This window comes from Mesoplodon mirus (genome assembly GCF_964341445.2).
Source record: "Mesoplodon mirus genome assembly, contig: HAP1_SCAFFOLD_2069, whole genome shotgun sequence".
NCBI classification, from domain to species: Eukaryota; Metazoa; Chordata; class Mammalia; order Artiodactyla; family Ziphiidae; genus Mesoplodon; species Mesoplodon mirus.
In genome coordinates this window covers 17,890-39,893 of record NW_028294371.1, presented here as the reverse complement: position 1 = coordinate 39,893, position 22,004 = coordinate 17,890, and the positions used below count along the sequence as shown (strand labels likewise).

Below are 22,004 nucleotides of genomic sequence, written 5' to 3'. Positions count from 1 at the left end.
TTTTCCTGATACCCCGAGCGTCCGCAGACGCTGGGCTTGTCTGCTTCTGGACACCAGTCTGTCCCTCTGCTGAGGCTACTAAGGACACTGTGCTCTTTTCACGATAGGACTTCATTTAGCTACCTTTTAACATCTAGTAGGTGAATGCCCCTCTTAAGATTTTTGCTTTTCATTACTTTTGACAATTCTTTCCTGTATTTATTTTTCCATATAAACTTGAAGATCATTTTGTGCAGTTCCAAGAAACCTGGAGTTTGAACTGGAGTTACGTTAGGTGTGCACTTTACGTGGGAGGCACAAAGCCTGCCTCCCCACCTTCACAGCTCAGCGTCTGTGTGGGGAGCAGACCAGGAAGCCAGTCTGCGGGTGGGGAGGTGGGGAATCGAGGGGCTGGAAGTGCCGGGCACACCGTAGTAGGGCTCCTTCTTCCCGGAAACCTGCAGGGGAAGCTCCAGCGTTCCTGGCAGGGAAGATTGGCCCAGGGGTCCTGGGGGACTTCACGTCTCCCTTGCCACAGCTCACCTGGCAGAGAGACTCAGAAAAGGAGAAGTGCACCGTTAGTCAATTCCCCAAAAGCTGAGAATTGCTGCAGGTTTTTGCTTAGTTTAATAATCAGGGCATATAGTTTAGTGTGAAAGAACATTCCTTTTCAAATAGCCCACTATTTTTGTTTCTAAATTTATTAGAAACCTGATTGGTACTAGTATTGTGACAACCTAAGTCATTTTGAATTTCACTTTCAAGTGTCTATGGTCCTTTAAATAAAATCTAAGAATATTTTTTCTTTTATTTCTTTCTGGCAAGAAGGATTGAAGCGTACCTGGAATCAGCGTGGTGAGCTGAGCTCGAAAACCAAACCGAAACAAGACAAAAACCTAGGTTTTTTTCAGGTTGCCTAATCAATGCATATGCATTATAGAAAATTTGGAAACTGCACAACTTCCCAGTGTAAATACGAACATCCCTTCTTGCCCCCCTCCACCAAGTGCCACTGCTGGCATTTTGATTAGTATCTTTTAGGTCTTCCTTTTAAATATTTTTTGTGTGCATTGTATACATGATGGGTTTTTTTCTAAAATTATAATCATACTGTAGAACTCTTTAGAAGTCTTTTTTAAAAACTCCATATATTGTGAACATTGTTAACAGAAAAAATAATGATTTTTATGAATATAAATCATGCCAACTTTGGAATGTACCGTATTCCTCATTTTTGGAATACTATTCTTTATTTTCAATCTAGTCTTCACTTTTGCATCCCTTTATTGAAAGGGTTGATTGTGGGAGAAGTGTGATGCAACGAAATACAAGTTTACAAGCCCTCCAGACCCAATGGGCAATAAAACACCAATGACCTTTTTTTGCTGCAGAAATGTTCCTGGGGTGACCTGGGAGTCAACCTAACAGTTGACGAGTAGACACAGCCTGATTTGGGGGAAAGTTTGCTGGAGTAGGTCCTAGAAACCTGGGAATATGTTTAAATCACAAGACACTGAAGTGTCTCACAGGCGTGTTTTGGTGGAAAACACTGTGGGACTTCGTAAAGTGTGTCTCTAGTAGCAGTTATCAGACCAGTTTACTGGGAGTGTTTCTTCTGTTCTGGACTGTTTGCCTGCCGTGGAACAGTAAATAGAATAGATTATATTGATAGAAATTGACCAGCTAGGATGAAAATAAAGTGGGGAGAGGACCACACACAGGCAGACACTTCCTGTCTGATTTTAGAGGCGTGGCCTGTGCCAGTTCCCATTGCTACACAGCAAATCCCCACAGGCTTAGTGGCAAAGACGACGTGTGAACTCTCGGTTCCCGCAGTCACACGCCTGCGGGCGCATCAGTCTCTGCTTGGCACTTCACACAGAGCCGCCAGGGCTCCTGGGGCAGTGGCCTCTGCAGAAGGTGGGTCTGGAATGTTGACAGAGCCAGTCCCGTCCTCACGCTCCATCTCTAAGTCGGTAGCGGGGGGCCGAGTCCTCCTCATGCTTCAAACCTCCCCAACTTCCCCCTTCCATGTTCCTCGGTTTGTGGAGGTCCGTGTGATGACACTGACCTACCTGGGCATCAAAGACAAGCCTCCCGTATTCATTTCCTGGAGCCCCTGCGGGAAAGTGCCACAAAGTGGCAATGTTGTGGCCCCGAGGCACGTCACTGTGCACTTGTAAAGAGCCCCTGCACCGCTGCTGCTCACAAACTGGCAAGTGCAGTTGTCCTGGGGGGGCTCAGTGGGGCGAAGCCCGTCTTCCTGGCATCCCACTGGCAAGCAGCCATGGTCCTTTACATGCACAGCCCCTGCAGGCTGTTTTACATCGAGCGTTCACACGGCCTCCCAGGGCTGCTGCTCTAAGGAGGAAACGGCAGCATTGACGCTGGCGTGAGGCTTTGCAGCCTTACCCGCCCCGCGTGCGCTCCTGCCCCCAGCCAGCTCCCTCCTCGCTGACCTCAGTGTTCCCTCCGCCTGCCCCATCCTAGCAGAAAGAAGCCCAAGGCTTTCCTGCCAACTTCCATGCACCTGGGTCTGTGCTCCACCACCGTAAAGCCAGAGGACACCTCGTCATCAAAGGTAAGCCCACGGCCACCAGCGTGAGACTCACCACGGGGGTCAGAGCCGAAGGTGGGTCTCAGGCCCTCCAAGAATGAGGGCAGAGCAGTATTTGGAATCGCTTGTTTGATGAATTGAAGCATTTATGTGGTTCCCAGGGATGCCCCTTACGTGGGAACAAAGGTAGGTGGGGAACAGAAGAGAAAGTGAGGGGCAGAGGTACTCTTAACTGTGAGGCTTGTGTTGTGTGTGTGTGTGAGTGTGTGTGTGATGCATGTGTGTGAAGTGTGTGAAGTGTGTGTGATGTGTGTGATGTGTTTGTGATGTGTGTGTGTGAGTGTGATGCATGTGTGATGTGAGTGTGATGCATGTGTGATATGTGTGTGAGATGTGAGTGTGCCATATCATTTCCATAACTTCACAGGATCAAGCCTGCAGGGCTGACTCATTGTAGGCCCTCCCAGAGGTCAGATGCTCCAGGGGTTTCTGGTAGGCTACTTGTGAGCAGGCGTTGCTACTATGCCAATTTCTGAAGGTTGCTGGTGACTTTATTTTCTCTGTGGAGGAGCTTCATCTCACCACGAAGCCTGGAGGGCATCAGAGAAGGTGGATCCTTGTAATAATTTAGAAATAGCAAGAGGGTCAGCACCCACCTTTAGCAGCAGTGAAGTTGTCAGCAGTCTTTTTCCTTGCTTGCGCTCGCGCTAGCAACTTCTACTAGAAGCTCGGAAGCAACTTCGTGGAAACTGTCATCCTGCCCACCCACCCCAGACCCAACCACCAAAGGTGACCTTCACTGCAAGCCAGGAGCAGGCGTCCATGGGTTTTCCTTTGCTGTCGTTAAAGCCAGGGTGACCCTATGTTCCAGTTTGCCTGAGACAGTCCCATTTGACACCTGCTGCCAGTCCTGACCATGTGGTCACCACTCTGATGGACACTTGTCATTGATCATTATGTTAAATCTCACTAAGACTCTCCTGGACACATTATTATATCCATTTGGTGGCCAACAGGAGAGAAGGAGGCCAAGCTCAACTCCTAAGAGCAGGCAGATCTTCTAAGACTCTGAGATTTGAAACCTTTCTCTCTCCTGCACTGGAGAACACATTATCTTTGGCATTTAAGAACATGAAATTCCAAATTACCAATGCACAGGTGACTTTCTAATGCAAAAATATAACATTATGGGTTTGGGTCTCTTAAACTTTTCTATACTTAATTGTAAGTGTTCTAAGGTTGAAATATTGCTTTATTACTTAAGAAAGGGATTTACCATTCTACTTAGTTGGTACAAATTCCCAAAACCAATTCAAGAAGAAATGGAACATTCAAATGGTCATATAACAAGTAAAGACACTGAACTAGTAATTTTAAATTCTCCACAAAGAAAATCCTAGGCCCTAATGGCCTCATTGGTGAATTCTAACTGTTATTTTAAGGGGAAAAAAACCCAAATCAATTATGCACAAACTTCCAGAAAATAGAGGAGGAAGAAATACTTCCCAACTCATTTCTGTGAGGCTAGTACATAATACTAAAGCCAGATAATGTCATCAAAAAAGAGTATCATTAAAAAAAAGAGTATCATAAGCCAATATCACTCATGAATACAGAGGCAAATATCATTAACAAAATTTAGCAAACCAAATGCAGTCACATATATACAGAACTATACACTGTGACTAAGTGAGCTTTATTCCAGAAATGCAAGGTTGGCTTTAACATCTGAAAACGTATTAATGTAGTAAACATATTAATAAAATAAAATACAGTAAACATACAAGCACATCAATCAATCAGAAAAAACATTTGCTAGTAACACATCTAGTTATGATAAAACAATTTCACAACCTAGGGGGGAAAACACCCTAAATCTGATAAAGAACACTGGTGAAACTTACAACTAATTCATACTTAATTCATACTGAAGGCTTTCCCCTTAAGATTGGGAGCAAGACAAGAATGTCCATTCCAAACTTCTATTTGACATTTTACTAAAGTTCCAGCCAGTGCAGTAAAGCAAGAAATATAAGTTAAAGGCATATAGATTTGAAAATGAAACGGTGTTTATTTGTAGGAAACATGATCTAACAAATCTGCAGAAAAGCTAGTAGAAATAATAAGATAGCTTAGCAAGGTGGTAGGATATAAAATCAATGTTAAAAACTGAATTACATTTCCGTATACTGGCAGTGAAAAGTCTGAAAATGGTATTAAGAAAACTATTCCATTCACAGTAGAATCAAAAAATAATAAAATCACGAAACAAGCCCCAAAATCTTTATATGTGAAGCTACAAACTATTGCTGAGAGAAATTAGACACAATCCAAATAAATGGAAAGATTTACAATATTTATGGATTGGAACACTCAATATTGTCACGATAGAAAATTTCCCCCAAATTGATCTACAAACTTACATGATCCCCATTGAATTCCCAGCAAGATTTTTTCTTTAAGGAAATAGCAAGCTGTATGTGGAAATTCGGAGGACTTAGAGTGGCCAAAATCATTCAGAAAAAGAAGAACCAAATTGGAGGATTTAGACAATCTGACTTCAAATTTCACCACAAAGCTACTGTATGGTTGCCAGCATAAGGATAGACATAGAGATCAATGAAACAGAATAGAAACTCCAGAAATAAAACCTTTACATTTATGGTAAATGGAATTTTAAACAAATGTGCCAAGGCAATTCAATGGGGAGAAATGTATTTTCAGTAAATGATACTGGAACAATTGGATACCCACAAGGAAAAAAAAAAATGAACTTAATGTCCTACTTCACAGCATACAAAAAAATAACTCAAAATCAATCTTGGACCTAAATTTCAGGGCTAAACTACAACACTTTAGGAAGAAAACAGAATAAAATCTTTGTGATCTTGAGTTAGGCAAAGTTTTCTTTAATATGACACCAAAGCACTATTAAAGAAAAATATGAAAAATTGGACTTCATCCAAATTTAAAATATTTGCCCTTCAAAAGTCACCGCTACAAAAATAAAGATATAAGTCACAGACTGGAATAAATACTTCCAAACCATATACTTGTATCCAGAATATAAAGAATTTTCAAAACTCAATTATAAGAAAAGTGACCCAGTTTTTTAAATGGGCAAAAGACTTGAACAAACTGCCCCAAAAAGGATATATGGGTGGCAAATATGCACACGAAAAGATGGTCAACATCATTAGGCATTAGGGGAATGAAAATTAAAACTAAAATAAGACCCCACTACACATGAATCAGAATGGCTAAAATTAAAAAGGCTAACAATACCAAGTGTTGGTGAACCTGTAGAGGAGTTGGATGTCTTAATACGTGGAAAGGAAAATGAGAATTTAAAGTGACACCACTTTGGAAAGTAGTTTGGCAGTTTCTTTAAAACTTAAATATATTCTTATCATTTGACCCAGCAATCCCATTCCTGACTAGGAGAAATGAAGCCACCTCTGTACATGTAACCTGGGTTGGGAGGAAAGATACTATCCCACCAGTGAGATCCTTTCCCAGGCCTCAGAAGCCCCTGAGACACCATTGCTTGAAATCAACTATAACAAACTTGAATTTTCTGAACAAATAACCTCAACATCGACAATTTCTTCCTTTACAATTTTACTGATTTTTATTTATTCTCACAGCAACCAGTTGCCAGCCTGAGTTCACCTGTACAGAGGTAGGTTAGATGCTTACTGGAGTTGTTGTATCTATCTGAAAAATAGCTATATTCTCTTCTTAACTCAAATTACTTCGAAAAATAATTCATCTGTGATGGAATATTTTTAAATAATGTGTAACACAATGGAAGCTAACATTGTTTCACCTAAGATTACTAACAATTATAGCCATTCATGTCTCTCATTTTTACTTATCTTACTTGCAAAAACTACAATAATTCTTCTCGCCCTTCTTTACAACTACTCTCCGAACTAATACACAAAAACAAGACAAGGCTCTTTACTTTCCGTGCCAGTGGGAGAACATGGGCTCCGCTGAGTCCGAATGTCCCTTTGACGGCCTCTACTAACGTTAGGGTTCAATTAAGCCCCCAACAGTCAGGCTGACTCATGTTGAGTCGCTGTTGAGTCAGTTAGATGCTAAGGTAAGTGACACTCTGCCCCAGGAGCACTGCACACACGCACATGACCTCTTCACCTTCAGAATCACAAAAGCAGACCATGGCCCATTATAAAGGTCATCATCCAGGGTAAGAACACATTTTAAGAGTACACGCTGTCTCCGTGATGAAATTGTATGCAGTCATGAAAAGTCATCTTCTCACAGAAGGTGGAGAAACAGGGAATTTACTTGCAATGTTATGGTGGGTGTTTTCATTTACTAGGGCTGCCACAGCAAAATACCACAAAACAAGCAGCTTAAACATTAGAAACAGGTCTCACTGTTCTGGAGGCTGGAAGTCTGAAATCAAGTGTTGGCAGGGTGGGTTGGGATCTGAGGGTGGGGGGATCTGTTCCAGGCCTGGCTCCTTGGCTTGTAGACGGTGATCTTCTCCCTGTGTCTCTTCACGTCATCTTCCCTCTATGCCTGTCTCTGTGCACAAATTTCCCCTTTTTACAAGGCCACCACGGGTATTGGATTTAGTACCCACCCTAATCCAAAATTTTTTATTTTCTTTTATTTATTTACTTTTGGCTGCATTGGGTCTTCGTTGCTGCGCACTGGCTTTCTCTAGTTGCAGTGAGCAGGGGCTACTCTTCATTGCTGTGCGTGGGCTTCTCATTGTGGTGGCTTCTCTTGTTGTGGAGCACGGGCTCTAGGCATGTGGGCTTCAGTAGTTTTGTGGCTCACAGAATCTAGAGCGCAGGCTCAGTAGTTGCGGCACACGGGCTTAGTTGCTCCGCAGCAGGTGGGATCTTCCTGGACCAGGGCTCGAACCCATATCCCTTGGACTGGCAGGCGGATTCTTAACCACGGTGCCACCAGGGAAGCCCCCATGACCTCACTTTAAGTTGATGACTTCTGAAACACCCTGTCTCCAAATAAGGTCACACATTCTGACGTCCTGGGAATTATGGCTCCAATGCAGTCATCCCTCAGTATCCGTGGGGGATTTGTTCCAGGAGCCCCTGCATTTACCAAAATCCATGGATGCTCAAGTCCCATAAGTAGCCATCCATATCTGTGGGTTCTGGATCCGAGGACTCAACAAACCACAGATAGAAATTTCAGTCCAAGTTTGGGTGAATTCTTGGATGTGAGACCCATAAATCTGGAGGGCCAACTGTATATTGGAAAAAACGCACGTATAAGTGAACCCGCACTGTTCAAAGCCATGTTGTTCAAGGGTCAACTGTTCATTTTTTTGAAGGGACACAATTTAACCCACAAGAGTCTGCCTTCTGGCCCTCCAAAATCCATGCTCTTCTGTCGCCACATCACAACTTCCCCCAGTTCGAGCATCAGCTCTAAGTCCCAAATCTCACCACCTAAATCATCCAAATCCGTGGTTGCTGAGACTCAGGGTATGATTGATTCATCCTGGACAAAATTCCACTCCATCTGTGAACCTGTGAAACCAGACAAGTTATTTGCTTCCAAAATACATTGACGGGACAGGCATAAGCTAGACATACCCATTCCAGAAGGAAGAAATCGGAAGGAATAAAGGGTCACCAGTCCCGAGCAAATCTGAAACCCAGCAGGGAAAATTCCTTAGATTTCAAGTGTTGAGAAAAGTCCCCTTTGGCTTGGTCACCTGTGCTATCGCCAGGCCCACCACATGACGGCCCACCACGCCCTGCTCCATGCCAGGAAGCTGGGCTTGTTATCCATTTAAAGTTGAGAGTCGGTTGAGATTAACACCTCTCTGCTTCTTCATTATTATATCTGTAACACATGCTCTTATGTCAATATAGAGACCAGGGAAAACCCCCAACACCACCTCAAGGCTGATATCTGAGCAGCCGCCACCTTTGCTTTCTATCCATACACAAAAGCTTACAGGAAAAAGATCAAATCACGCCATACCTGTCAGTCTGCAGCTCCCTATTTTATACCCACAATGGTATATCGTGGATGGCTTTTGTGACACTGCACATAGACGTGATTCCTTCTCATCAGGAAAGTCATCCTCTTCCATGGAGAGACCGTGAGTTCGTCAGCTATCCCCCGGCACACCCTGAGGTTATGTCCAGCTTTGGCTCTTTCAGACAGTTTACCGGAAGCGTCTTTGGGCCAATATTGTTAGGTACAGTTGGTTTTATTTCTGTAGGACATCCACAGGGCAAAGGGCTTGGCTGTGCACTTTAAATCTTCATAGATCTTCACGATTACTTTCCCCAAAGTTAGAGTAATTCACACTTCCATCAATTTCCTCAGAGTTTTCAATACAAGATACTAACAGTATATTTAGTTTTATCCAAATAAAACAAGTAATTGTTTCTATGTGCATTCCTCTTAATACCAGTGGGAATGTACATCATTTCATCTGTTTTGACCATTATATTGTGTGCATGTGCACACACATTCTCTTGTGTGCATTGCATTAGGTTTCCACATATTTTCCCCATTTTTATACTGGGCTATTTGTATATTTCTTAGCAAGTTTAAGAGCTCTTTGCCTACTGAAGATATTGATTAATTCTTTGTTCTATGCGTTTCAAATATATTTCATCCAGTCTGTCATTTAAAAAAAATTTCGGGGCTTCCCTGGTGGCACAGTGGTTGAGAGTCCGCCTGCCGATGCAGGGGACACGGGTTCGTGCCCCGGTCCGGGAAGATCCCACATGCCGCGGAGCGGCTGGGCCCGTGAGCCATGGCCGCTGAGCCTGCGCGTCCGGAGCCTGTGCTCCGCAACGCGGGAGGCCACAACAGCGAGAGGCCCACGTACTGCAAAAAAAAAAAAAAAATTTCTGTATTGTGTCTTTTGCAATGTAGAGGTCACAAATTTTTCTGAAGCTGAATTTGTCAAAATTTTCTTTTGTCTTACTTTTAAAAGCCTTCCTTACTCTCAGTTTCTACAAATAGCCTCCAATAGCCTTTCTAATATTTTCATAGTTTTTATTTGCTTTCTTTACATTTTGATTCTCAGGCCATCTTGACTTTTGGAAACAGTGAGACAGGTAACAAAGTCATTTTATCCCAACGATACAACTGTTGGTTGCCACCTCATTTATTAAGTAGCCCACCTTCCCCGTGGAAGTGAGAAGCTCTCTCTTTAGTGTCTGGACCCATCTGCACTCATCCTGGATGCCTGCTTCTGCCTCAGTTACCTCTTTCTACTGCAGCAGCATCCCTCTATTCCCTGTTAGACAAATTCCTATCAAGATGTCTTCATTTTTCAAAACTTTTGACAATTCTTACACATTTATTTTTCCAGATAAACTTTGAAATGGTTTTGTCCAGTTCCAAGACACCTGGGTTTGGGGTTGGTGTTGCCTTCAATATGGCTTCACTTGGGAGGGACCAGTGCTTCTTCCCAGCACCACTGCTCCATGTGGAAGCACAGGGAAGCCTCGATTCATCTCTCCTCAGTGGAAAAGGGGCCAGAAGTGCAGCCCCCACCCTTCTGGAGGGACGTGCTGGGAGCTGGGGATGGGGAGTGCTGGGGCTGTGCCCCTGTGGGTCACTCTCCCTCCATCCTGCATCCAGCAGAGCTGAGAGGTTCCCTGGACCAGGAAAGGGGAGCTTAGAAGAAATGCACCACTAGGCAGTTTCTCAGATGCTGAGAGTTACTTAGATTTTTGCTCAGTCTAACAATCAGCCAGTAAATACAATTTAGTGTAAAAAGATCATTCTCTTTCAAACAACCCAAGAAGTTTTCTTCTAAATTGACTTCCTGAGAAATCTGACTGGCAAGACTATCATGTAACTCCAAGTCATTATGAATTTCACTTTACAGCATCATCTAACCATGACCCTTTAAGTAAAATCTGAGAACGTTTCTCTTTTATCCCTTTCTGGTAAGAATGATAGAAACTTAACTGGAACCAGGATGGTAAACTTTCACCTCAGAACAATTGTTTTCAGATTTCCAAATCAATGCATATTTATTATAGGAAATTTGGAAATACAAAATTCCCAGTATAAAAACAAAAGACACTCAGCGTCCCCCACCCGCCAATAACTACTGCTGGAATTTTGATTTGTATCTTTTAAGTCTTCCCTTCTAATAATTTTTCTGTGCATTGTATACATAATGTTTTATTTTATAAACTAATGATCATATACAATTCCTTAGGAGCCTCATGTATTGTGAAGTTCATTCTGTTAAAAGAAAAAAATCAAGACTTTTTCTCCTACCTTGGGCATGTGTCATATTCATCTTTACCATCTTGATTCTTTTTCTTTTCCAATCCAGCCTCTCCTCCTCCAACTGGAAAAGGAGCTAGCATTGTTTAATGAAAGGGTTAATGATGGGTAACATGTGATACAAGTACAATATAAGTTACATTGTAACTTATGTACAATAAGTTGAGATGAGATGGGAAATAAATTACCAGTAGTCTTTTGTGTGGCAGAAAATGTTGCTAGGGTAACATAGTCGTTTGGATCCAGTTGAGGAAATCTGCACTTTTGATGGCCATTCCCAGCCTCACCCCTACGGCTGACCCTGTTAGAGCAGGTCGGATCTCGGTTCACAGAGACCAGGGGAAATACGTAAGTCACGTGACACCTGCCAGGGGAAGAATTGCGCCCCATACGTGCCCGTGGATGTGACGGTGTTCTGTGGGCAAGTTGCCACGGAGAACCTCACGGAGGACTTTACACAGTGTCTCTTACTCTAGCAGCGGTTGTCGTACCAACTTCTAAAGAGTATTTCTTCTGGACTGTTTATCTGTTACGGAATGTTACATGGATGGGATGAGGATGTGAACAAGGAATAAGATCTTACATGTGAAGACGCACATCAACACTTGCTGTCTCATGGTTTCCTTGGGGCAGAAACCTGGTCGAGTGAAACTGGGTCTCTTCTCTGCACCCCACAGACAGCAACCGTGTGCCCCCAGGTTTCGTTCATCCCTGGAGGTTCTGGGGGAGAATCCACTTCCAAGCCCACTGGGGACAGTGACAGAATTCACTTCTCACCTTTTCTCGTCCCCCTGAATCGCAAGTCAGCAATGGCAGTTTAAGTCCTTCTTACGTTCAAATCTCTCTGAATTATGCTTCCTGGGTTCTCCGTTTTTAGAGGCTCAGATGATTACACTGGGCCCACGTGGCTAATTCAACACGATGCTTTTGTGTTCGTTTTAGGTCTAGTGCAACGAATCCTCACAAACTAAGGGGCTTGAAAGAGGAGGCATTTGTTCTCTCTCAGCGTCAGAGGCCCGACCCCAGGGCTCAGCAGAGCTGCTCTCTCTCTGAGCCTTGTATGGTCGCGCAGCCTCTCACAGCCCATTCTGAGCCCCCAAAAGTCCACATTTGCTGATATGTGTCCTTTCTTCCTTCTGTATGTCCCACCAGCATGAAGCTCACAGAGCTGGACTCCACCATCAGCAACCTAGGCGAGAGCTCCTCGGGGCTGCAGGTAAGCACGGCGCGGGGCCAGGGGCCAGGCTCAGGGACCCGGGGGAGGACCGCACAGCGCAGGAGTTGCCTGTTTGACTCGCTTGTTTTAAACATTTATAGTGTTTCTGGGGCTGCTACTCTAACGGAATGTTCCTACGTCCATTCTTACATCCAGACGGGCATCTAGATCTTGTGTTAGGCAAAGTTTTCTTTTATACGATGCCAAAAGCACTGTCTATGAAAGAGAACAGTGGCATGCGTGTACCTGGCGAGATGATCGCATCTCACGTCGTCACCTTGTGTGTGAGAGACAGAACCTTGAGATCTAGTCTCAGCAAATTCCAAGGACAGTCACCAGGATGCACGTTAGATCATAAGGTTTATTTTAGAAGGTCTTCCTTTGGGTAAACCTATTAATAAACTTTTGGTCCCAGGAATTGCACTCCTGAGAATGAAAATAGACTCTAAGCCTTCCCGGGTTCAACCCAGTTCTGCCGGTTACCTGGGCGGGGAGCCCTGTGCATGTCTACTCCTGTGCAGACCTCTAAGTTTATTGATGATGACTGCAGAGATGTTTCACTAGCACAGTACCCAACACTTGGGAGCACGCAACTGTTTCTTACCATTAACTTGAAGATCCAATCGTAAATGTGGACAAAGCTCTATTGCAAAGATGTTCACCATAACATTGTTTACAATAATGAAAAATCTGAAATAATCTAAAAATCCAAATTCAGGTGAATGATTAAGTAAAATGGGATGAATATCCAGTCCTGACAGATGATGGGCCAATTGAAAATTCTGGCTTTGAAGATGAAATAATAAAGTTGAATGCTTCTGATGTAATAGGTGGGGAAAAGCAGTATATAAAATTACATATATGGCATGTTTGCAACTGTATAAAACAAAAACCAAATCCTATAAATAGGGAAAAAAAGATTGACAGAAAATGCATGAAAATGCATTAGGATGATTGAACTCTGGGTAACTTTTAGTTTTCTTTTTCTATTTTCCAAAGTGTTATCTGCGGTTGCATGATTTTTGAGTAAAAATACATGAAATATTTCATTTTTTAGGTTAAAAAAGGAAGAAAAAAAAGTGATACATTGGACATCATCAAAGCTTAGGGTTAGGGTTAGGGTTAGGGTTAGATTCGAACAAACTCTTTACCAAAAGGGATCAATGGACAGCGAATAAGCACCTGAGAAGAGGCTCAGTGTCACTAGACACCGAGGAAATACAAATCAGAACTGCAATAAGGTATCACCACACACCCGCCAGCGTGGCTGTAAGCGAAAAGTTCACTGATACCAAGTGTAGTGAAGAGGCAGGAGGTGGAGGCCTGTGCCCTGCGGGTGAGATGTGGATGACAGGCCAGGCCAGCAGCACCTGGAGCCAAATACATGCTTGCATGTGACCCAGCCGCCCCACTCCCGTCCTCACCAAACAGGAGTGAAAACACGTGCACGTGTGGCAGTGTATTTCTCTGCTTGGGCTGCAGAGGCCAGGCAGCCCAAACTACACGTTTATTTTCTTACAATTCCGGAGGCTAGAAGTCTGCAGTCAGGGCGTGGTCAAGGTTGGAGCATCTCTCCTTGGCCATCACACGGCCTTCATCCTAATCTCCTCCTCATGTGAGGAGACCAGGCACAGTGGACTAGGATGCACCCTAATGACCTCATTCCACATTAATTGCTGCTCTAAAGGCCCTATTTCCAAATGCAGTCACAAAGTCACGAGGGGCTAGGACTTCAACATAGAAATGGAGGGGATGCAATTCAGGCCAGAACCCGAGGACTGGGGGTAGGGTACCACCCACCAGAGATCCTTCCCTGGACCTGGGAGCCCCTGAGGTACCCTTACTCAAAGTCCACTGATGATGGACTTGATTTTGTGTAAGATAAGCTCCATGTCAAGGGCTTCTTTTTTAACTTGATGAATCATCATTTACTCCTTTCCCCCCACAGGAACTGGATGCCAACCTGAGTTCATCCACAGTGGGGTAAGTCTGTGAGCTTTTCTCCCTGACAATGGGCTGTATACTCCTCTTAACGCAGATTCCTGAGGAGGGTGGTTTATCTGTGATGGGGTATTTGAAGGAAGACATAATAGAAAATACAATTATTCAGGTAACTCTCTGACACTGTCACCCACGGCTGTCCCCCAGCCTGGAAAGTCCTGAGTTCTCCCTGTCACCTTCTTTACAACTTACACCTGAGCTAATGGACACATACGAGTCATGCTTGTTTGATTTCTCTGTGAACATGTAGGACGCCCTTCCGATGGTTTCCAATAGTGTCCTCCTGACGCAGGCCTGAGTCCAGTGGGCGCTGAGTCTGTTCGCCTTCCAGGAACACGGGCCAGCCCACTGCCCACCTCCCTGCCTCAAGGGCAGGAAGTGGCCCTTTACAAAGGCCCCGACCCAGTTTCAAGCACACGTGTTAAAGCGTATGCTCTGTCCCCTGGCAAAACTGTGTGTGGCCACGAGAGCCTGATATCTTAGAATAGCGTGTAACAATGGACACACTCACAACTTGACAGTAAGTAAATTACTCTTTATTCACTTACTCAGCAACAGGGAGAGTGTTAAATAAAAAGCTACTTTTACAAAACATTTCCTATGTTGTAAGCATTTGGAGATTGCACCCTTACCCTCCAAGCTCAATCACTTTCATCTGGTGTCATTTAATACAATTTAAAATAAAAATTAAAAGGAACAAGTCATTTACTTGAATCTCACACCACACACACACACACACATGCACGCACATGCTCGCACACCTCTCCAGCCCTCAGACACTGCACGTGGTCTCCTTCCGTGTCCCCCACATGCCAACCCCCGCCTCCCTGCTGCTTCTGTTTCCCACAGCTCCAGCAGAGTGAAGTGGAAGGGGTTCCTGCTGCCACGGTCCAGGCGCTCAAGTGTGACCCCCCTCAGGACCATGGGCCCAGAGAGCTCCCTGAAACTCCAGGTGAGCCCGGGGGACCGACCTCTGAGCCCCAAGTGCAGAGTGAGGCTCTGTGTAGAAGTCAGGCTCCCCAGACTGAGGTTAGGATGACTGGTTTGCCTGTGACCCAGGAGTGCTGCTCAGGGCAGCCCAGCTGAGTGCAGAGCAGCAGAGAAAGGGGGGGCCAAGGCTGTTCTTGGCCGCGGGATGGTGTGTGTGTGTGTGATAGAAGCAGACGGACCCCAAAACAGAGGCACCACCAGCGGCCCTTGTGGGAGTCCTGATGTCCACAAGCAGCTTTGAAAGACTGTCTAGTACCTTTTCATTTTAGCCTGAAGAATTTGGAGGGGCTGTGTAAACTGTGTTAAGTCTATTGGTGATAGATTCCCTCGGCATTTATTTACCTGAAGATGTCTTGATTTCTCCATCATTCTTAAAAGATACTTTTGTTGTGTATAGAATTCTTGGTTGGCAGGGGTTTTTTTTTTCCTTCGTGACATTATGTCACCCCAATGACTCCTGGCCTCCATGGAATCTGATGAGAAATCACTGTTTATCACAATGAGGATCCCTTGTTTGTGATCAGTTGCTTCTCTCTTGCTGCTTTCAAAATTCTCTCTTTAGGTTCTGAGAATTTGGCTGTAATATCTCAGTGTGGATTGTTTTAGTTTACCTTGCTTGAAGTTTGTTAAGCTTCTTGGATTTGTAGATGCATGTTTTTCATCTTTGAGAAGCTTTCAGTCATTATTTCTTCAGGTATTTTTCTGTTCTCTTCCCCTCTCCCCTCCTCCTGGGACTCCCAAATGCGTATGTTGATACCTTCGATGGTGTCCCACAGGTCCATCAGCCTCTGTCCACTTTCCTTCATTCTTTTTTCTTTACGGTCTTCAGACTGGATAATTTCAGTTTCATCAAGTTTTCTGATCCTTTTTCCTGCCTGCTCAAATATGCTGATCTCCTCCAGTGAATTTTTTATTTCGGTTTTCGTGTTTTTCAGCTCCAGAATTCGTTTAGTGTCTTTTTCTAATTTCTACCTCTTTACTGATATTCTTATCTGTCCGTACACCATTTTCCTGATGTCCTTTACTTCTTTGTCCATGATGTCCTCTGCCGCACTGAGCATTTTTGAGACAGCCGATTCAATATCCTTGACTATTAATTTGAAAGTCTGGGCTTCCTGTTTCTTTGTATGTTTTATAATTTTTTGTTGAGAACTGGATATTCCGAGTATTATAATGTGGTAACTCTGGAAGTCAGATTCGCTCCTCAGGGATTATAGATTTTTGCCTGTTGAAGGTTGGAACTATGTGCTTGTGACTTTTCCAAACTATTTTTGCCAAGTGTGTATTTCTCGTCACTGAAATTTCTCTTCCGTTATCTCTGTGGTCAGCTAGTGACCTGACAAAGACTTTCTTAAATGTCTGGCTGCAAATAGAGGGGAAAGGTTCTGTCCCTTTAAATCTTCCAGAAGGTGGCACTGACGGAAGCGCTTGCTGCCAAGGGGGCCAAAACCAAGGCAGGCACCTGTGCCTGCCCCTCAGGGCAAGGCCAGACCAAGCAAAACACACAACCCCAAACTTGTGGAGTGCATCAGCCAGCTGCTCTGGGAATGAAGGTTCTTCTGCCCAAAGCTGCAGCAGGACTAAAGAACAGAGGGTGGCGGCCTCTCCCTCCCCCCCAAGATGTTACAGTATCTGATCAGTCTCCAAGTGTGAGATGGGTGACTGACAGCTCCTTACAGCATGAGGGTTACCTCAGTGGAGGACAAACGTCTAAAGCTTGCGACTGCACCCCTTTTCCCTAGCAAACCATTGCTGCACTTTTGATACACAACCTTCTTCAACACAGTCATCAGCCACATCCTTCCCCACAAATCTCCATTCCCCAGTCCTCCACTGTTTCACCTACCTGCTTTGTCTGGTTTTTATTTTCATTCCAAAGTAATATTTTGTTTCCCCTTAGTTCCAGTAATTTTTAGATGGTTTGGCAACACCTCACCTCGCCTTTGCTTCCTGGGCATCACTTCCTCTGTGTATTGTTTCTCACACTGCCCTGTCTCTACCAAGATTACTGCTCCAGTGCTTTCATCTGGGGGCAGACACCCCATTGTTGCCTGTGGACTCAGGAAGGTTTGTAGCAGCGATCGTTTGCCTGGCTGCTCGGCCTGCAGTGGTCCCAGCAAGTTATCCATTGGGGGTACCCCCCCCCACAACCACAGCAGCACCCTGCCCCCCTCACGGTGGATTCCATGAGGGTCTCTCCCACCTTCCACAGCACACTCCTCTGACCATGTCCTTCTGTGCCCATTTGCTTCCTCCTCTTTGGGAGCTGTCTTTTCTGGCCCAGCAAGGGTTTCCCTTCTTGCTTTCCCCTGAGGTTATATCTTTACCCCTTTGTGTATCTATTTATCTATTGACTATAATTTTAAAGTATTGGATCAGGGAAGGGAGACTATAGCGTATTTTAGACATGCTGTTTTGATTTAGAAGTCTCCTAGTGACATGTTTACTTGTAAGTCTTTCCAAAGTTTCAAAGAACAATTTTGCATAGTCGCAGTCTCTGGTTCCTGCCACATTCAGCACTGGAAGTTGAAATGATCACCATCCCTGACCCTTTGGCAAATCTGGCAAGAGCTGTGGTCACCCTTCCTGTTGGCTAGCTGGCAGACATGGGACAATAAAGTCTTCAGTCTGCTGGGCCAGGTTAGCACCAGGGCAAGGAAAAAAGTGCCTGTATTCAGATGTGGGTGTAAAACACTAGGGGCTCCCTGGTAGCCAGACCCCAGCACCACAGAGCAGCGAGTTATATGGAGAAGTTGCCAGGTTTGCGATGACTTGTGTGTGCCCCAGGCACCCCCCATTTCTCGTGCTGGGAACCCACACAGGTCTCCTTGGCTTCCATGAGACCCTCACACGCATTAGGCAAAGCACACTTGTCTTTATCCTGATGTACATGCTGGAGAAAAAGCCAACATTCTCCACCAGAAGCAGTGGTGGTTCTAGCCACACACAGAGATGAATGCTCTGAGGCTCTAGAGGTGACCGACTGCCCACATCTCAGAGCTCATCCAGGGGAGAGGCAGGCTTGTCTGTCTCTAAAACATCCTCTTGTCACTACATTTTGTCCCCTTTGGCAGTTTAACAAATACTGCATCATGGATTCCCTATTACTTCTCTTTCTGTAGAATGCAAAGGATCAACAAGAAATAAAGCTGCAAATGGAAGGAGACATGGCTGAAAACCAAGGCTCAGCTTCAGGTTAGCTATTTGGCAATTTGGGTCATGTTGAGATCTACCCAAGTGTGATTTTCTACAGAGTTAAATATTTTCTAAGGAAAAAAAAAAAAGGAGAGAGAAATCAGCATGGAAACTCAGGGCTGGGACAGTTGTCTCTGTGATGTGTCCGCAGACAGCTCCTGACATCCCATGTGTTTGCCTTCCCCACTCTGTGCCAAAAAGCAGTCCAAGAGGTGGAGCTGGACCCTGGCCGAAGCACCAGCAGCGAACGTCTGCCCCTGCCTGAGGGCTGGCTCTGGGCGTCCTTCTGTGGCCACCAATCCGAGCTGTGGACCCCAACCAGTGATGGTGGCCAAGCTCATGGTGGCCACAGGGGGCAAGGTCCCACCAGAGAGTCTGGATGGCGACTGGAACAGAAGGTCCAGTGTGCTCCATGGACACTCCAACTTGGCTCCACCACATCCCACCTGCCGGGGTCTCGAGTGATTTCACGCAGTGTCTTCATTGTTTGTGAGTCTTCATCCTCCCAGAGTTTAAAAAAATATTCACCACTCAGCCTTTCACCAACTAACGTTCATGACGATATCGTCTCATGAGTGTGCATCCCGGTAGAGCCCACAGGGCACCTCCTTGAGCTGTTAACTCTTCAGCACGCTCGATGTAGGACTCGGAGACTCTGACTCCTGGAAGGGAGATGGAGGCTGGAAGGGTTAACTGATGTTACGTTATTCCACGTAAGCTGGATTTGAAGGCTCACAAACACAAACATGGCATCAATGAAGCAGGGAGGGGAGAAGAGAGAGGCTGTTCCATGAGCCCGAGTGTGCAGGTTGATTCTGAGGACAGAGGGTGCTCCCGACAAGTGAGCACCATAGGTGTGTGAGGGTGCGCCCACGTGTGGAGGTCCTCCTAAAGGTGATGATGAACCAGCCAGGCGCTGAGGGGTTCTCAGGCTGGGACTGAGGCAGGGAGACCCCTAGAGAGAAGCCCAGGGCACCTGCCAACCCTGGTGACCTTGATCTTCACCGACGTACAGGAGGTAGAAACAGAAGGCCAAGTTCAGAGCCAACTTAACTTTATGGGTTAAGTTGTCCCATAAAACTGGAACCCCAAAATGTGGAGGTGAGCCAGAGGACCCCAGTTCTCTAGCCCCAAAGGACATAGGAATAATCAGCCTCAAACCTTGGGGATGTGAGGAAAAGAGAAAACTCATTGCTGACTATTCGGAACACCAGGCTGTCCCTAACTTTGTGAAAGGGGGCTGATCCCCTGAGCCCTCAAGCTGAGAAGTGACATAGAGGGTTAGGGTCATCCTGGGTGCCAGGCGGAGACCCTCTGAGACTCGCCCTTCATTGCTTGCTGCTCCTTCATCAACGACATCACAAAGAGAACTGCACAGAAGGTGAGCAGCTCTCAGTAAAATGACCGACTTCACATGGGGACAGAGCACTGGCGTGAGAATCCACAGAAACTGTAGCAGAAACAGACGCAGAGGCCTCGGGACTCATCAGACGAAAACACCAAATAACTATGAGGATTTATTTTGTTTAGAGAACTAAAAGGCAAAGTTCAAAATATCTGAAGAGAACAGAAAACTATTCCTTAATTACCAAACACATTTGAGGAAGGATGAACTAAAACTTACAGAAATGCAAAAGGGCAGGACAAGAGGTGCATAGAGCTGAGCCTGGTCTTTGCTGCAACGGCCGCTCTGTGCCGGGTGGGGCGCCGTGTGCCGTGTGCGGGGCCGTGTGCCTGGGCTCGGAGCCCCCCACCCCTGCACACACCCCTCCGAGGTGCTCACGGGAATGTCTCCTTTTTCTGCAGGAGCCCAGGGACCTGCGCCGACTGAGAGCCCCTTCCAGGGCTCCTTCTCCGCCAGTGTGCTGCCTGTGAAGTCGGTCCCGGAAACGCGCACTCTCCTGTTCCCTCTGCGTGGCCACAGGAAAGACACGTCGTCCCAGAGGCACTGTGACGTCCTCCCCAGCAGCCAGAAGCCCTGGAGCTTGGAGGCCACGGTCTTCTACCTCCCCGGGAGCTGCCAGGAGGAGCCTCATGAGTGGGCAATGGTCAAGAGCCTGCCCGTCATCGAGGAAGAAGAGTATGGGATGAAGGTGACCCCTGTCATCAGTGTGCAGAAGGATTGCAGCCCCAAGGAGGCCACTGAGCCCGGCATCCCCACCAAGGTCACCGTGATCATAGTGAATGAGGTCCCAGAGCCCGAGGACCGGGCTGCCCAGCCTCAATAGAGCAAGCGTGTCCCCCAGGGCCCCAGGACGCCCCTTCCTCCAGAGCTGCTCACACAGCCTGGCCTCATTTCCAATTCTAGGAGGAGACCTGGGTGGGCCCTGCCGTCCACGGCCAGACCCCGCGGTCCACCTTCAGACCCCACACCCTCTGTGAGAGTCAGGAGGGAAGAGGGAGCATGAGCCCCTCTGCTTCTGGCTACGTGGGAAGAGTTTTATGATCTCTGCATTTCACTCACTCTAGAAGCCATATTTTAAAGACTTTCATATTTTTCTAAACACGTCTAAGTGTTATTCCAGAAAGAAAGAGGATTCAAGATGGAGTGGGTGCCATGTTTTTACTCTGTTGACTATTAATGTTTTTAACTGTATGAATTTAAGTAGCTTTTAAGAAAATTCTTCAGAATTCCTTAGTAAGTTTTATAAGAAAAAATAAAAATTAATTTTAATGGCAATAACCTTGAAATCAGTCTTGGTAAATTTTAAGTCCCCGGGTTTCAAGTGGCTGCTTCTGTGAAGGCCTGGCCGCCGCTCCCTGGCCTGCCCACCACACTAGTGCTGGGCTCTGAAGTCCAGTGTGAACCAGGCCTGGTTTGGGCCTCCAGAACTGGCTCCCAAGCCCATTCCCGGGGGCAGCCACCCCAGCCTTGTCCCGGTCACTCCCCTGAATCGGGCCCCCTGCAGGCGGTGACCATCCAGGGCACAGCCTGCCTCACCCGCACGGCCGTGGTCATCCCCACCAGCACGGTCTGAGGCCCTGGGCAGGCTACTGAGCTCCCATTTCCTCCACTGAGCCGCACGCTGATGACGTCCCCTCCTAGAGGGTCAGCCTCCAGGCCGCCTGTGTGGCCCCTCATCGGGAGAGCACACGCATGTGTCGTGCGTGACGCAAGGAGCCCCTTGGCCTCACTTGCTCATGACCATGTTCTTCAGTCACAGAGTCCGTTTCCAGCGCCCTCCTCCTGATGGAACGTGTTCTCCCTTGGGGACCACCTAGAAGACCCCCACACGCCCTTGGGCCTCTCCAGGGTGGGGGTGCCCTCCTACAGCCCACCTCCCCCACCGCACACACTTCTCATTCCCATCAACACAGTCGGGGGGCCCTGCCTCCAAGCCGAAGACAGCTGCGCCCTCTCACCTGCGGGAAACCTGGAGCGGCCCCTCCCTGTCCCTGTTTTCCTGCCACCTCCAGCCCTCTCTGCCCTCCCCACAGGGTTTGGGTGTCCCTCTGGGCTGCCAGCAGCACTCTGGCTCCTGCCCCCAGGCCCCCAAGTCTGCAGAGACCTGGTCCCCACAGGACCTGCTAGTGGAACTTCTGTCACCCCAGTTACTTGAAATCGGATTATGGCACCAGGTGGCAGCTCCCCCGGCCCCATGGCATGGGGACCTCCAAGTCCACGTGGGCTCTTGGGACTGAGGGAACCCAGCCGCTCATCTGACCTCAACCTTAAGAAAAGAGGAGCCTCTGGCTTCCAGAGGGGAGGTGGTCTCTGCCTCCCACCCAAGCTCACAAAGAAGATCCAGAAGATCCCCCAAATAGAGAACAGGTTCAGAAGCTGGGTGG

General features: G+C 46.4%; 1 protein-coding gene across 2 annotated transcripts; it reads left to right on the top strand.

The window, feature by feature from the left end:
- The first annotated feature begins 137 nt into the window (after window positions 1-137).
- On the top strand, window positions 138-20,898 carry LOC309798194 (uncharacterized protein). 2 transcript variants are annotated; one of them, XM_082646472.1, is made up of 6 exons: window positions 138-2,560; window positions 11,966-12,029; window positions 13,978-14,012; window positions 14,880-14,982; window positions 18,143-18,215; window positions 20,022-20,898. In XM_082646472.1, exons 2-6 carry the CDS (start codon window positions 11,967-11,969, stop codon window positions 20,441-20,443), a joined length of 696 nt encoding a protein of 231 aa, XP_082502598.1. In that variant the 5' UTR covers window positions 138-2,560; window position 11,966; the 3' UTR covers window positions 20,444-20,898. The 2 variants fall into 2 exon arrangements, with proteins under 2 accessions (XP_082502598.1, XP_082502597.1); XM_082646471.1 differs by lacking the exon at window positions 138-2,560 and having other exon boundaries at window positions 10,755-12,029.
- The last annotated feature ends 1,106 nt before the right edge of the window (window positions 20,899-22,004 follow it).

Bases quoted from the DNA above. Each gene is read 5' to 3' on its own strand.
- LOC309798194 (XM_082646472.1), top strand. From the start codon at position 11,967: ATGAAGCTCACAGAGCTGGACTCCACCATCAGCAACCTAGGCGAGAGC. The intron at 12,030-13,977 runs GTAAGCACGGCG...TTCCCCCCACAG, and splicing joins AGAGCTCCTCGGGGCTGCAG to GAACTGGATGCCAACCTGAG. The intron at 14,013-14,879 runs GTAAGTCTGTGA...TGTTTCCCACAG, and splicing joins CTGAGTTCATCCACAGTGGG to CTCCAGCAGAGTGAAGTGGA.